The sequence below is a fragment of the Anguilla rostrata genome, chromosome 8 (genome assembly GCF_018555375.3).
Source record: "Anguilla rostrata isolate EN2019 chromosome 8, ASM1855537v3, whole genome shotgun sequence".
In the NCBI taxonomy this organism is placed as follows: domain Eukaryota; kingdom Metazoa; phylum Chordata; class Actinopteri; order Anguilliformes; family Anguillidae; genus Anguilla; species Anguilla rostrata.
In genome coordinates, this window is record NC_057940.1 from 34,413,532 (window position 1) to 34,430,778 (window position 17,247).

The window sequence follows — 17,247 nt, forward strand, 5'->3', positions numbered from 1 at the left end:
AATGCTATCCTAAATGTATCTAAATGTCCAATGGCGAGACATATTCTTTGTGGGCATTTATGATTATGTAATCAGGCAGGAAAAAGAAGAAGGAAAAAATGCGAAATCCCGTTTGGCGCATTATCGTGTGTACGTCTAAAGCTGTTTGTGCATTCTCTCTGTTGAAGTGGGGTCAAATTAATGTTTTAGTTTTCATAGAGAGTCTGTGGTCATTGTGGTTATTTCTGTAGGGAACCCTGAAAATTTCCTAGCTCTCTGTGCTGTATAGGTATGGGACATGCTGCCCCACCAAACCATAACTTGGCAGGATGGTATATCTGCCATCCCAGTCTTAAAATCGCAGCTATGTGGGTTTTGTGCTGTAACAAACAGGTGCAGACACAGTCCAGTTAAGAACCAGAAAACTTGAACGGCATGTTCTTATAAATTCCCCCAAAGCATTTGTACATTCCCAAGGGAACATTCCAGCTTCCAGCATCCCTGTAAGACTAGACACCTCAATTGAAATTTCTTTGTCTCACAGGGTCATATTGTCAATGTGAATTAAGTCACATTGATTATCTGTCTCAGGTGGAACAGAATAATACACAAAATGTATGTCTTAATGGACCAATAAATTAATTCACTAATTAAGTGACTCTTTCTTGGGTGATGAAGAAAAAGGGAGGTCAGATGTTCAGCAAATGGGAATTTGAACTTTAGCCACCTTCCTTCAAATCCTTAAATACTAATTACAAAGTGTTAGACATACACAATCTTGTAAATATAAGGAGAATTCTGGCAAATAAACATACATTTCATGACCCCCTAGGATCAATACAGCATTCTATTCACCTTAGTGTCATTTCAATGCAGGGCTACACTCTCAAGAGAAAATTCATGTTAAAAACAATATTTCTGCTGATTTCATTGGTCCTGATAGTGATGGTTTTGGGCAGAACCTTTCAGTGCTAAAGAGGTGGAAATATCGGTCTGTTTTAAATAGCTAGTGGTTAAATCAAAGTTCTGCTTATAAAAGCCATTGGGATTAGGTTCCTTTGACCCTTTCTAGGAGATCAATGCACTTCAAGAATAATTTCTTATTCTAATTTCTATTTCTAATTGATGTGGACAGAGACATAACAAACATATATCAGAGTTTTCATCACAATGTATTTAATTCCCTTATTTTACATAATTACATATAAGTTTTACACACATTTGAAACAATAACAGATCAAGTCCATTGACAGTTTTCAGATCACGGCTAACAAGTGTAGGTAAGCAAAACCACAATAACACAAATAACCTGGAACCACCAAGAAGCTTAGTCCTTTCTTTTGCTTTCACACAGATGATGAAGAATCCTGTGCAATCATCACACTTTTGTCCAGAATTTTGTCGATTCCATCACAGCGCATTACATTTTCAATATTGGCACACTCCTATAAGCAGCTAAGATATAAATAATGCCACAAACAATGTCAACAATGTAAATCTAGAGCATGCAAGACATTTCAAAAACTAGTCCTTTCCCTCCCCCACATCACTCCCAACACCGTCCTCAGCTGATAATTGAGCTCCTCTTATAAAAGCTACTGCACTGGGTTGTCATTAATATGGGCTGTCTCAAGATGGCACTGTGGGCAGAGGCACGGAGGTTTCTCTGCCAACTCAAGGGAGGGGTTATGAGTTCAGCTTCAGGCCCAGGCACAGCGCCAGTTCGTTCTTCTGGATCTTTCCGTCTCCATTGACGTCACAGTGACCCAGCAGGACACGCCGGAATTTGTCCAGGTCAGTGCCACTGATGCTGGGCTGGGGGACCAGAAGAAGACTGAAAATCACTGGCAGCACTGGTGTGGGGTGCATACGCCACACCAGGCATTGTGCAAATATGCTTGTGGACATCTTGTGTGAAAGCTTACAGTCACCATTTTTAGGGACAATGGAAGTGCACAATTCACACCTTGATTCAGAGTGAGATTTCATTTGAACATGTCGCAGAGTAACTGGCCCTTTGACCCACCTTGACTAGCTCCATCATATCTTTAACAAAGCCATCCACCTCTGGTCCTTCTAAAGCTCCTGTCTTACTCTGAAAAACAGGGGATTATTATTGTATTTTATATATATATTATGTATTTTATCATGTATTACTGTATTATAATTGTATATCTTGGTCAATACATCTACTCATTAAGTGGCAAATAATTTTAAAAATACACTTAAAATAAAAACTTTTCAGACCATCCCAGAACAGTCTGAGCAGTCATGACTTACGACATCGTAATGCGCAAATATCTTTTCAAAGTCCCTCTTCCGGTCCTCCTGGCTGCAGGCCTGAATGGAAGAGAATGGCAGAGAAGCAAACAGCTGCATAAACCACCCCGGTATAGAGGAATGCTTCTCCATCTTTCTTTAAAAAATTGAAACCTTGATTAAATTTCAGTGTAAGCTTGAATACAAGCTTCGTGTGAGTGACTGAGAGCAAATACTGGGAAAAACCTGCACTGTGTTCTTTGTTGTATGGACCAATGGAGCTGCATATTGCAGAACATGCGCGGAATTCAATACAAAATAAACAGCTCAGGGGATTGCTGAGCACTCAAATGTCCTCAAACAGCATGTGCCTTTAGAAGTGTGTAAAATAGTAAATAATAAATATGAAGAATAAATAGCTCACAATATACATAAATAAAAAAACTTACATGCATTTCAAACTTTAGCAGAAAGTTTTCTTTGAGTGCTAGAATCCTGTAGGAGAGAAACAGACAGCAGCTTTAAGGAACACAGTGTCACGTTCTAACCAGAGGTGGGTAACCCAGCTTCAAAGAGTAAAAAAGACTGACCATGTATTTGCTCCACCACCATGCACTAAACCAGCTGATTCTAATTAGCATAACTCTTCAGCATGATAGGAGAACTAATTATTGTAATCAGGTGGTTTAGTGCATGTTGGTGGAGCAAATACATGGTCAGTCTTTTTACTCTTTGAAACTGGGTTACCCACCTCTGGTTCTAACAACAGCACAACTTACAAGGGTTTCACTGAGAGGAAAAAAGAGAAAAATAGTGTTGGAACAAAACCTCAAAGATGAAATCCAACCAAGTGATGGTGAAAGTTTTCAAGTAAGGATTGCACATTTTTACAACAAATTTGCTGGGGATGTACATTTCCACAAGGAAGACAAAACACAGCAGGACTACATTCTATCAAAACAGAATATGAAAATGTTCAATATATCTACAACAAAGGGCATGAGTTTGACACTTTGAGAGTCACCTCATCAAAACAAAGAGATTTATTTCTGGACATTTGAACTCACTTTAATACTGACACTGCCTGATAATCTGCTTATAATCTGCCTGAGCAAGTAACAGTTTGACCTTGCAGGGCTCCTTCAAGAAAAATACCCAGATCACACCTATGTTGGTACATAAAGTACTATGAGCAAGGCTGATTTATGTGTAGATAAAAAATACAGTTTTTCTGATATCAATAACTCTATCCACATGGCAAACTAGGATGACGGGTTATATTAGTACCTGGCTAAGTCGTTCAAATCCAGCCGGCCATCTTCATTTTTATCAAACATTTTCATCTGTGAGGAACAAAAGATTCACCAAGGTTAACTTTGCGATGTCTGAAAATAATCCTCTTAAACAGACATTAAATCACTCAAAAGAAATGAAATCATGATAAGGCGGAAAATGAAAAGCTGAATTTAAGACATTGTATCTAACAAAGTCGCACTGGTCAGCATGTTGCTAATATTTGAAAGTATTTTGTGTTTTATCTCTGAATTGGCTCAGCCTCTGATGTGAAGCAAGAAAAAGCTAACCTGTAATCTTCACATGGTTTATATCCACAAAATACTAAATATGCTCTATAATATGTGACTCAATACATAATTGAGAAGTAAATATGTATAAATGAGCATATATTGCCGAGGATATTTTTATATTTACTTATAAATTATTCCTTGCATGAAGAATTATGGGGTTTAACACAGCTCATTGTATACAATGATTCATATCATTGTGTTGTCTAGGACAGTCAACAAACAATGATCCATTCACTAAAAGTCGCACCACTGCACCAGAGAGGTGGTGAGGCCTCAGGGAGACTACCACTGCATGGCTCTTATGAAACAATAACCCTGTTGCCCAGATGTACAGCTAATTACTGTTTTAGATATCCTGGAAAATGTAAACTATTTCAAATATACCACATGTGAAGCTTATGTAAAAATGTCAGCTGTGGCAAGTAAGAAAATCACCATGAATCTGCGTATTAATTGACCGCACTTGCTTTACACTCAATGCTATGGATAAACTGCACTGACTGTAATGGCTCTCAGATTGCACAGTTCCAGTAATCCTAATAATTAGATGTCAACTGGAAGCACATTAGACCAAGGCCTCCTGAATGGCGCAAAGAACTCTACACACATGGTGAATTCATCATGCATCCCACTGCAAGAACATGAAAACTCCTCAGCATTATTGGCAGGCACATCTCTCTGAAATGGTCCTCTCTTCCAAGGACCTCTGCTTAGCCATGCTGTATGTTACCATCTGACCCTTGTGACAGATTCAACAAATCCTTGTTTCTGAGTTGACAGCCAAACAAGCCACAAGCAAAGGAGCAGGAGGAAGTTACCATGGCGTCTGTGTATTCCTCCAGTTTGCTAGGAGTGATGACCTTCTTGTGTTGTAGAAAGAGGTCTTGAAGGAAGCCCTGTTAAACAAGCAATGAGCAATGGAAAGAGCAACTAATGAGATGAAATATGCACAGAACAAAATGACTCTGCTGTGATACAATTGGTATATGAAACTGACAGCGTTACATTCTACCTTTAGCTCCACTGCTGATATGTATCCACTGCTGTCTGCATCATAGTTTCTCCAGATCTGTCGAGTAGACATGTGACATACTGTCAAACCACTCAACACTTAATACCAGTAGTTTGTGTGCAAAAAAAACTTCCCAAAGAATTCAGTTCTGGGGGAAACAAAAAAGGTTCAAGTTTTTCACTTGCCAACACAAATACAAAAACTAAAATTAAGAGAGATGAACATTCAATGCTTTTTTTTGTTTGTGTTTTTTGTTTTTGCATTACACTGCTGATGCAGTAAGTATCTATTATTTCAGCTACGTTATTAGACAACAGGAGTTGAATTAGCAGCCTTACCCTCATGAACTCTACGCTGTTGTCCAGTGGCGTCTCCCTACGGAACAGTAACAGGAAGTTCTCATCCTCAGGAAGCACCATCTTAGCCAGCTGCAACATAATGTAGTCCAGCTGAATGAGTTACTCATTGTCCACTGAGAATACATCATCCAAAATGCTACAGGACACCAAAAATGACCATTTGTAGACATTGTATATGTGAGAGTAACTTTAAAAGTGCATAAATGACAAGGTCAATCTAACAGTACCCTTTGGTATACAATATCATACCTCACAGACCATAAAATATGCACTAAAAATTTACGGAACAAGCCTTGGTGCATCAAAGTCTGTTCTCCACTTTGCTGGCAATAAAGTTTGTTTGAGCTTCATAAACATGGCACAAAACACTAATTGCAGCCTTGGGTTTCAATAATGATGGGTCCATCTTAAAAAAGAAACCCAACTTTGGTCATGGGTAGAAAAATTGCACACATCAACAAGTACCACAACTAATCACTTAATATTTTCTTAGTCCAATTTTGTAGAAAGGGGAAAAAATGTTATTCCAATGATACATCCAGTGAATACAAAGGGTACAGAATTTTCCTCAGCAGATCAAATGAATACAAAATGACTAAAATTGATTTTTGACACCATGGTGTAGAAAGGTCAGTTGCAATTGCGCATAAGGTTTCCCCCTGCTGGGTGGATGACTGCATGTGCGATGTGAAGAAGTCATTTGGTTGTGTAGCCCCTCATTTTGCCTTTCCCTTAGCCCTTTTACAGCAAGAGATACAGTATCATAATTAATTCATAAATTACGCCTGGGTACCTCCTGGATTTGCAGACGTCCATCTGATGTGCCGGCTGACATGAACTTCTTTTTCAACTGCTGTATCTTCTCCTCGGTCATCTTGTTCTTAAAGAATGGAAGAAGCAAATGAAAAATCACAGCCCAAACAGCTGTCTTGCCTCTATTGTCTGTATGTTTGTATGTGTAATAAAAAATAAAAAAAATTTAAACTGTGAAATTTCACATTTCCTGAGATTCCAAGCTTACAAGGCCAATGTAATCATTTTGTGTAAACTAATAACATTTCGCATTCTTTTAAAAATGAAGTGTTTCAGCATGTTGTTTAATGTCCATCATAAAACGGAAAGAGTGAGAACTGAACGTGGCTAAAAAGAATCTATCATCAGGTCTGGTGTCAATTATTGCAGCTTTCGTTATTCACAAGATTCATGCACCAATTGAAAAAGTTCTGACAGCAAGCAGACTGGAAGGGGTACTGACTGCTATACTGGCTTCAGACAATTTATGGAAATCACTATCATGAAACTACAGGCATTGCTTTATAATTCACGTAAGAAAATAAGCAAACAGCTATCAACATTTATTTTATTATGAAATCACATTCCAATATCGTATCGTCCAAAGTGACATTTAGCCTTGAAATTATTTTACACTTTTATTCCTTAGAGATTTGACAATATTACATTTTTGTTCAAATTGACAAAGACAATACAATAAATAGTTGCAATAGCATATTTTTACTTACGCCTACACTCATTTTCTTCGTCAGGCGTCGGAAAAAGTCATCAAGCTCTTTCTCCTCAATATAACCATTATCTGTTAAAAAAAGAACTCCCAACTTGTTAGCGTGCATATAAATATTATCCTGTAACTAGGTTGTATCAGTATGTGTTATACTCTATCTGCATTTTAATATATTTTGTACGTTGATTTGACTTTAAAACTGCTCATACAGACAGTGAAGAAAACACACGAATATATGAATAAACATTGTATGCAAGTGTGATAAATGTGCAATAGACGTGCCTACCGTCAATATCGAAGTGTTGCCAGATCTGCAGAAAGGAAGCTGCGTCCAGGTTAGCGAATACGCTGTCCATGGTACTTAATTATAGTTGTGGTAAGCCAGATCAGCCCAGTTTTCGGTGAAATAAAGTTTAGCTAGGCACCTGTTAAGTCCGTTTGCCGTATAAAAATGATTTGTCCGAAGCCTGCCCTGCCCCTTTTCGTAAACTCTTGGTAAATTAGTCGCAGAAATGTAACTCCACCTCCGCTCTACATGAGAGGAAGTCTTACTTAACCATGACGCCTACGTGTACCGCTTTGAAAACTTTTTTAAAAGGACATGGATGAGCAAAATAATTCCGCAATTCTAAATAAGATCTTAATTAATTGCAGAGTAACATGTCAACACGATACGTTCAGGGAATCTTTCATTGCAATAGGCTAAAGAAAGAAAAGTTCGTAATGTCATCTCTTTTCGGAATGCATGAAATATTGATATGACATAACAAAGTTCGCAAAATCACAACCAAGTTAAACCATATAGGATGGTGAACTATGCTAATTATCCGTTGTTAAATAATTAATAATATTGTGACGCTTAACAGACATCCTTGTTTTCACTGAAAGATGTCTTGTGATTGGTCGTTTTCTTTTTTATTGATGTTGTAACAGATTACCCGTTCATTAAAAAAAAAAAAAAAAATCTGGTGTAAAATAAAAATAACAGGTGGCCCAAACTGTTAATACCCTTTCACTGGGTATTTAAGCTAGCAGAGCCATTTAAGCCATTAGTAGCACTACGGATTTAATTCGAAAATGATTCTGGGAAAATTCCTATAAATCAATTAGTTCCCGAAACTCAGAAGTACTGCACATTGCTTATTTTGGCAGTGTATTGTTAGGATCATCCACAAAACTTTTTATGTTTAATTTAAATTTAATTTTCAATCCATTGTCAGCTTGTCTAATTTACAATATACAACACAACTTAACCGTGAATTCATATAATATTAAGAAGTAAAAACAAAAATGTATATTCTAGATATATTTCTTAAAATATTAATTCCAAAGGACTGTAATTTTTAGTGTAAACACATCTCCCCCTGGTGGCTACATTTTGTTACCACCTTATCTTGATTAAACAATGATGACCCTCGGTTAATATCAGATCGTGGTCAGATGGAGCAATACATTGTAATGCCAAAGAAGTTCAGAAGCTATAAATCGCAATTATTCCATAATTGGAATAAATTTTTACCAAATATTGCAGTTTCCCGTTTTCACTGAGACATGAATACTCGCATTTCTATCAATGGCACTGAAAAGTACAGAAACTCTTAAAGCTCATTTAGCCAATGTGTAATTTGAAGGGTAGTAACACTCATGAATTCACTGCACTTTCAAAGTACATTTTCCTTAGCTTTGATTAATAAATCGAGGTTCTTCTGCTTTTTATGCTACTTCTTACTATTTTGCATGTAAACATAGCCGTTAATGTTCTAACACTTCAAATGCATAGTATGTACAAAAAGAAAACAAAAATTCTTAAATTTCAAAATTAAAGGGAACACTCTTGTACCAAAATATATTTCTAATAGTAGATAAGTTATTGAGTTATGTATGTAAAAAACAGCTGTATTTTTGGTATATAATAGAACTGTAGATGGGGGCTCATAGAAATACACAACACACACACACACACACATTTTTGAACCAGTAAAATATTTTTATTGGTACAAATATACACAAATAATTTCCACAACCAATAAAGTAGCTCAATGTAGCTCAATGCAATATGAACAGAATTCAGTTTTTCACAAGAGTACAACAGTACATAGTTACTTTAAAAATCTGACAACCAAAACACATTTAAGTGTTTCTCTGTAAAACAGCCATCACTGTTTGTAGGGTTGACAACTTGTGCTTCCTACTCAATAACCTCATGGTTAATCATTTTGTAATTTTATTAATTCAATGCATTTTTTTTTCAGATAAAAAAATCTCTTGTATGAGTTAAAAAACATAATCAAGCCCCCATTTATTCAATCTAATAAATAAAAAATATAAAGACCCCTTTATTTATTAATGTGCTTAGCATTATAGCAATATAAGGACTGTGTACACAATATGTGTATGCATAAATATTTCTTTGTAAATGTGTTATGTATATTACACATGCAAATATACACACAGATGTATGAATACACATATATACATATACCTCACATGCATATCGACAAATTTTGCTGTCAACAATTTGCCTACTGTATGGAAAATACCTCAAGACAACCACAGTTTCAGTTATTAGTCATTCATTAAGACTATTTGCCAAACGTTTTCATTCAACAGTACTGGGTGGAGTTGGACTAACAGTCAATTTGATTTGAGCTATGCAGAGGAATGAGGGAAAAGAAAGCAGTACAATAGTCTTAAACAGCACCTCAACATGACTGATCCAATCAGGGATCAGAGAAAGCGGATAGGAATTTTAAACAGCCCCCTGGTTATACTATGGTCATTATTGTGGACCCCCCCTAGTTTTATAGCTAAAAGTATGACAAAAAAAAAGTTTCAAAACCAACCTGCTAAATTATGGTTACAAAGCTGTCAGGATAATACAGTGCAAGTGTGAGTCTGCAAAAAGGCCTCCACCTCAAACCAACAAGGTTTTTCACAAGGTCATTAAGGTCCTGTATTGTGCATTCAGATGCTTGAGCCCCAACACTGAGGTTCACAAAAGTGACCAGCAGGGGGAGTATGGTCAGTGCTCTGCATTTGGCTCACAGCTACATCATTTCAGAGAATCACAATGGATGGTCACGCTATCCCACTTTATGCCGCAACTGGAGGTAGTTCTCTTGTTTCTAACTGGCTGGTGATGGAATGGGTACTGTGGTAACAGCATTTTTACACTGGAAGGAAAAAGGCTAAGTGAGCAGCAAAGTATTTAGAGCTACTACTTAATTTCGTGTTGACTAATAAAATAGGAAGACAATTTGAGAGGTTTACTGATGCACAGTAAAAACATGCTACAGTATGTCCATAATGCAACCATTTCTAATCAGTCTAATTTCTATTTCATGGGCAATGATGTAGCTTAGCCTTCTTAAAGCTTCACACGTCATACAGTTTCTCTGCCTGTCTCACAAAGAATAACAATCACAGTACTTTTATTTGGCCTTAGAGGAGAGGAGAAGGAAAAAAGGCAAATGGTGCATTTAGCAGGTAGACTTATTCCAAACAGAGTCAGGACTGACCCATCCTTTTTCCTCTTTTCACGTTTTATGAAGAGTCTTCTTCGTCAGGCTCCTCTTCGGAGTCTGTGGGCTTTCCTCCGTGGTCCTCCTCCCTGTCCCCATCGGGGGACGGCTCCTTGGTCTGGGGGTCGTGGTCCTCAGGGCTGTCGCCCCTGGAGCTCTGGTGCGGAGCCACATCTGCTACAGAGGCTGGTCTCACTGTGAGCGCAGGAGCACAACAGCGTGAGAATGGACAGGAGAGGGCGCTGTTTCCAATCGATCACACGACTGGATGCATTTATGTATTTATGTATGTATGCATGTATGCATGTAGGTATATGTACGTACGAATGTATGTATGCTGGTATGTATATATGTATATTGAATTAATGAGACCCAGAGACCGTAGTGTTCTGACAAAGGATGAAGAAACTGGTTTAACACTCAAGATGAAAGACTTATAACATTGATCTGATACTCTTTAATACACCTAAGGTCAGACATTTCCAAATGGCAAAACTACATCCTGTATTATAACACCAATAATAATAAACTGCAATGTGCGGCTTAAGGCAGTTTGTATGCAGCTTATATATCTTGTGAAGTGCCATTTGGAAAGATCCATAATGAATAAATCATAATAGCAATAATAACGCAAACACGAACAAGATCAAAAAGTAAAGCCTGGAAACACTATGCTCTGCCTCACAAGACAAGGGAAAAGGTGGAAGGCAAAGAGGGAGGAAAGGTGAAAGGTGATTGGGTCTAACCAGGTCTGGGGAGGGACTTCCTGCGCTCTTCCTCGTCAGCGTCCGAGGCAGTGCTGGCAGAGCACTGGCGTGAAGGCCTGACTCTCGCTCTGGGCTTTGGACTTCCTGTCTCCTGATCGTAGTCAAACGGGCTACTGTCTCCTGATAGGTCCACTGAGGAGAAGGAGGCTGCCTTCAGCCTTCATTACCCATAACCCCCGCCCATAGACACAGTTCCGTTCTGTACCAATACCAGATCCTTTAGCACGTTTTACACCAGAGATCCAAGTTATTTCTTTCTATGGGAACTTGCCTTTGCACATACATGTTTTTGCTATATTCCACATTGGCATTGTTTTTCATTCTCAATCATCTTCTAGAACTGGTCCACAGCATGATGTTATGAGATTACACTTCACCAGGTGTTAATGCTGTAATTGAATTTGCTTTGGTAGGTCTACTGTACATACAGTATATGTCAAGAGACACTGTGAACTCTGGGCAAACCAAAACACCCAGTGCTGAAGTCCCACACATATGCTGAAATTAATTTAGCTTTGCACCTTTGGAACAGGTGGAAGGGTAAGGTAATGGTGGTGAGTTTTTTTTCCCCATTCAGACCCTGGTTGAATCTCATTGGACATTGGAAGTTTGATGACCTCACTAGCATTGGGCTTTTAATTGTTTTCTCTTCCCTGCATGAGAGCAGTTAGCTCTTCGGATCATATTAAGGATCCCTTAGACATGTGGGCATCTGAAACACCTTTACTCACAGGAAATGCACAGAAAGCATTCAGTGAGAACTAATGAAAACGCCATGGGCATACTGTGTAGCAGATTTTACACACTGGAACAAACAGGACAGGACACTGGAGTAGAACGGAGTAAAATCTGGCCAATCCACAGCAAGGAATGATGGGATATTCAGACACACTTGGGTCCTACTCCAAGCACAAATAAAGTTTGTGCTTTTTAAAATTATTTTTTAATTCTCGTCTGTGCCCAACGCTAGTGAGGTAATGAAAAAATGTGGGGCTGGGGATTTGGACACAGACAAGGTGATTTGGGGAACAAACTGATCTAAGGCGTCTGGAAGACAGGAAACAATCAATACAGGGACTACAATCAAGCAGTGCACATGCAATTTACACTTCAATCGACAAAGTACAGGGAACAGACGGCTGGAAAAATGAACACATGCGAATATGTAAAAGGAACTAAGCCTTATGCAGCTTTCATTCAAGCAACACAACGCTACTGAAATAATGTGTGCACAGAAAATTTGATCCAGCTACTTCTCATTGACTGGCTCAGCAGTAGTTTATATTTCCTCCGAAACTGACACCAATGAAGCAACGCCCTCTTCATAGGGTTGTGAATCTCATTGGTTGGCATTTTATGAGATGCCCCCGAGGTTCATATGGACAGCTGGGACCTGTAATCCCAAACCAGCTCCATCTGGAGAGAGATACCAAACCTACCTTCCTCAGCCCCCCCAAAGAGAGGGCTGCTCTGCCCCTCGTTCTCCTTGTCTGACGGCGCCCTCTTCAGGCCTTGGGGCAGCGGTGGCAGTTTTGGAGATACATTCCCACCAGGTGATTCTGGGCCCTCGTCTAAGGGTAAAATCAAATTATATGAGAACTCCAAATGAGGGATAGAGGGAGCATTCACATTTAGGACACAAAGCACTCAGATATCATAGGCCTAACTGACACGTGAAATTTGGTGTTAAAATTCCAGCTTTTGGGATGTCTTTTGGGGTCTCCGCAACTTCTTTGTTCGAATGACATCATCATGAAAGCATGAAGTCACCTCAGCCGAACGTGCGATTAACCCTAAAATCCCCGGCTCTTACCTATGCTCCTGCTGCTGCTGGTGCGAGGCTTGTGTGGCACGGTGGGGCGGGCCGTGGGGGAGGGCTTTGAGCCCTGGGGGGACGGCTTTGGGCTGGATGGAGGGTTGCGCATCCTGGGAGCGGCCTCCGGCTTGCCCTCGTTCCGAGCAGCCTTCTCTGACGAAGCCACGCCTCCCTCCCCTCTGATTGGCCCCGGCGCTCGGCTGTCTGGAGGGGCGGAGTGCCCTTTAACTGGTGGGACAAAACCAACAAAGACGTGGAGCTCCACACACACTTTACAGGAGTACAAATGTGCGATCAAAACCAGCAGTCAACATGGGAAAGATTTCACTTATTAAACAGGCTAATTGGATTATTGGATAAGTTGTAAACCTTCCATAAAGAGGGAAACCAGCTGCAACCCCATATATGGAGATGTAATAGAGTCTGAAGGTGAGGGGGGTGGGGGGATGGGGGGATGGGAGGGGTAGAGCGAGTGAGGGATTGTACCCTGGTGAAGGTCACTTACCTGCTTCGCTTCCATCCGTCTTGTCTGTGCTGGATGGGGGGTTTGGAGTCTGCAAGACACAACAAAGCAATTATATCACAAGCGCAAGGACAACTACCAGACTAACAACCTTTAGCGTGATAAAAACAGACCAGGCAACACACCTCAATAAGATTCCCGGCCTATCCCATAATACTGCACAAAAATAACAGTGCAACTAAACATCCATGATACGAATTACCTATAATTTCACACTACTATCCATTACGCACACACACGCATACCATAATATGTAGATGGAGAATACAAACCACCAATATCTACCAAAAAGTCAAATTAAGTTAAAAAGTCAAATTAAACACAGGAAGAACTGTCTTCATTGTAATAAACTGTATATGTCAATCATTTCATGGACACATCTGTATGAAACTAAGCTGGAGTGGAATGAAGGGTGTGGAAATGTCACCGAACAGCCCCAGCATCAATCAGAGGACGTGCACAAACGCACCACACCTGTCTCTGCGTCAGTCGGGGGCACATTAAAACGAAGCGGGACTGGCAGCCCGTTAATCTCCGGTTTGTGGAGACGTAGTGGGGATTCTGAGACGGGGGGCAGATCAGCTCCACTGCACCACAGACTAAATGAGAATGAAAGGGGCAATGAGGCAGAGAGCCGGAACTACTCCTGTTCATTACTGCCACTCTGTACTTAACAATATAACTACTCCTGTTCATTACTGCCACTCCGTACTTAACAATATCCAGGCTTTATGAGGCGTGGCTCGTCTCTATGAACAGCTATGGCACTATATCTTCCCATAATGCCCTTTGTGTTGAAATGTTGAATGATCAACCCTCACTTGACCGCGATTCCACATGCGGACGAGATGACAGGTTCACTTTTTTTGTGGTCGGGGTGATTCAAACCTTTGCTGACCTTTTGCTCAGACCTTAGCTGATGGAATGCCAGTTCAGAGCACCACATAAGCACTCCTATATCCCCGGTGATGCTGTGTACCGGACAGAGCGGAAGGTTTAAAGTTTACGACCCAGCTGAGGATTGAACCCAAAACCCTCTGACGTCAGGAAGCACGCTATAAAAGCACCAGGCCTCTGCACAGGTGTGACCTGTTTTCTACAGACACACCGCCATGCATTCTGGCCTTTCCCCCATAACCACATACGGCGTCATTAATAATTTCAACAGCAATGCTTTTTCATGCGCATGCACTCCATTAGCTGGGTTCAGGCTGTGGCTTATTTGAGTATTAATTTGACACCAATTTAATATGCCTCTGATGTGCTACTGTACATATTTATTGTGCGTAACCACAAGTGGCTCAGTCAGAATACAAGCTAGCTGTCAGTGCAGACTGGGCCCAATAGCAGAAAGACTTCAGGCTACAGCCTCAGATCTGTCATTAGCTCATTCTGACCAGGAGCCCGCAGTGATCTCCCCCTGCAAGGCATAGGGCGGAGTTTAAGACAGCCAGGGTTCCTCAGATTGCTATTGCATTAAATTCATTCTAACTAGCTAACTATCAGTGCTAACTCTCCTGTAGTACTGCGTACTGTGCACCATGTGTCGTGAGTGAGTGGATCAGAAGACTGCACACACTGCAGCTTCAGCATACAGGCGGCACAGAAGTAACCTGACAGGTGCATATTAATAAAAAGTATTTCTATTTAGAAAGTTATTCCTTTTGACTGAAAGTGTATTATTAGTTGTACCCTCATTTCACACAGCTTGCAGATTTACACATGGCATGGCACCCTAAACAGACTCTCTGAATTCAACTCAAATTCTTATATTTTTAACAGAGCTGAAACTCCACCTCCTTCACTTAAAACAATAACTAGTAAGACACTGAAAATATCTTATACAGCCAGATAAATCGCTATGGAAATCACGTGTTCCCATCTCACAATTAACCTTCTTAGGCTAGATATTCACACAATTTTAACACCTGCAACCAATAATCACTGCCCGAAATTAAACAAATTAACTAATGTCAGGAATAACTAACTAAAACTGATGACTAATCTTGTGGAAAAGAGAAACGGACTAGATTTGGATTACATATTAACACTGATATTAACATTTAACAACTGATGCCCAGTGGTTTCCCAGGATTAAACCAGCGTTGAGAGAGGAGAACCACTAGAGGGAGCCATTTCCATACGTTCCACCAGCCTGTAATTGAGCTTTGTCCTGAAATTACCCCAGTAGGTATTTTACCTCATTTCTGGGATAGTGTTTTGGGGAAGTGAGGTAACTCGGGACCCGAGGGGTAATCAGGCGGACATACTGCAGTTGTGTTCCTGGGCATTGAACCTTATCTAAATATCTCTATAAAAGTCCAGTTGTGTACTTGGATGAAGTATCACTTGCTCAGCAAGTGAATTTACGAATATGACTGCACGCACATTACAGAAGTATTTGAGGTATAATATTCTCAAGTTTTGCACAGCTCATGACATGTACCTCACACATAAACTCTCTGTGACACAGCTGACATTTTTGCTTTCTATAGCAGACTGTGGGCGGAGTGTACTGGACCACAGCCTGCATGCTGCTCCTGACACTTTCCTGACTCCACAGCAGAATTATCCCCCAGCTGAGCACTCTGTCCCTCCCCCACAGCCTGTCCCCACATGGCACACAGAGCACACAGGCCTCACTCCAAAAGCAGAGCCCTGCCTGGGTCATCACGGAGCCCGGCTCCATCTTCCACATTTACGACCCGACACTGGAGCCCATATGGCCGTAAACACGTGCTCCAGGCCGCGCCGCGGCGGCCGATTGGCCGGTCGGGGGGAACGCACCTTATGGGTGGCAGCTGCCCTCTTCTCCTGCTTGGCCCTCATCTCTGCCAGGATGCCCATGCCCATGACCTGCACCCCGTAGCGGGGGCCGCCCTGGGGGCTGGCCCTGCCGTCGCGCTCCGGCTGCTCCTCCGCCGGGTCGGGCGTCTTCGACTCCGCCGGCCGCTCCGGGCTGCCGCCGCGGTCGGGGGGCGGGGCCCTGGGGCCGGGGCTGGGCTCGTGGGCGGGGCCTCGGGGCGACGCCTTGGGGCAGGAGGGCAGCTCGGTGGCTGCTGCGGTCGCAGGTGTTGCTGTGGTCGTCGCGGTTGCTGCGGACGCTGCGGGCGCTGCGGTTGCCGTGACTGCCGGAGTCGCAGCCGCCGCCGGTGGCGCCGGATGGCTCTTCTCAGTCTTAGAGGAGCGGGACTTGATGAGGTTGAGGAAGCCGCTCTTGCGGGAGTCGCGCTTCTTCTCTCCCTCCGGGCAGGCTGAGGTCTTCAGGGTGGGTCGCCTGGGAGAGTGAGCGGGCGTAAGAGGCATAAGAGGGGCTGCATACAGACAGTATACAGCTCTACATAGCCTCCTTTACCCCTCAAACTCAGCCAGAGCAGTCCTGCAGTCACTTCCTGGGAGTTTACATGCTTTTATACATTCTATAGTTTTGATAAACCATACCATAAAGTTACACCAATTTATGTTATGTAATTTAACATTTACATAGTATTGGCAGAAAAAGCATGAAATTTTACATAGTATAATGGAAATGAACATAATAAGTTTACAGTTTACACTATACAGGTTCATTTTTATTATACTTCTTTGGACAAAGCCTAAGCAACTGTGAGAAATAATTAACTCAATCTTAAACAGGAAGCCACAATGATTGACCTGTGCAACATGGCTGATCAGTCATTAGTAACAGACTTACCTCAGTCCTATTTTGGTCACTGTCTTTGAGAAGAAATCGTCCATGCCCTCATCCAGCCGGCCCATAAGGCTGTTCTGTTCGCTCTCCAGCGACGGGGTGCTTCTGACCTACAGACACGTTAAGGTTAACGGCTTTAAAAAAAAATCTGACCACATTAGACATCACTGTCACTGAGGTCGTTTTACACTCAGAAACGGAAGACAATGGAAGAC

At 41.2% G+C, this 17,247-nt stretch overlaps 2 protein-coding genes across 3 annotated transcripts in view; both read right to left on the reverse strand.

The window, feature by feature from the left end:
• Positions 1-1,132: 1,132 nt before the first annotated feature.
• On the reverse strand, positions 1,133-7,482 carry LOC135261495 (secretagogin-like). The gene is made up of 11 exons (XM_064347836.1): positions 7,001-7,482; positions 6,716-6,786; positions 5,989-6,075; positions 5,175-5,264; positions 4,837-4,893; positions 4,643-4,720; positions 3,526-3,581; positions 2,688-2,733; positions 2,260-2,319; positions 2,006-2,074; positions 1,133-1,794 (listed from the first exon to the last, which is right to left on the reverse strand). Exons 1-11 carry the CDS (start codon positions 7,068-7,070, stop codon positions 1,666-1,668), a joined length of 813 nt encoding a protein of 270 aa, XP_064203906.1. The 5' UTR covers positions 7,071-7,482; the 3' UTR covers positions 1,133-1,665.
• Positions 7,483-8,680: 1,198 nt separating this feature from the next.
• Positions 8,681-17,247, reverse strand: part of LOC135261494 (F-actin-uncapping protein LRRC16A-like) — a 64,840-nt gene continuing 56,273 nt past the window's right edge. The window contains exons 32-38 of one of the 2 annotated variants that reach the window (XM_064347834.1): positions 17,036-17,142; positions 16,129-16,618; positions 13,324-13,372; positions 12,816-13,046; positions 12,442-12,573; positions 10,982-11,134; positions 8,681-10,430 (exon numbers count right to left, since the gene is read on the reverse strand). In XM_064347834.1, coding sequence (XP_064203904.1) covers positions 10,258-10,430; positions 10,982-11,134; positions 12,442-12,573; positions 12,816-13,046; positions 13,324-13,372; positions 16,129-16,618; positions 17,036-17,142 — 1,335 coding nt within the window. In that variant the 3' untranslated portion in view covers positions 8,681-10,257. The remainder of the gene's footprint in view (positions 10,431-10,981; positions 11,135-12,441; positions 12,574-12,815; positions 13,047-13,323; positions 13,373-16,128; positions 16,619-17,035; positions 17,143-17,247) is intronic. The other variant, XM_064347835.1, reaches the window with a different exon arrangement.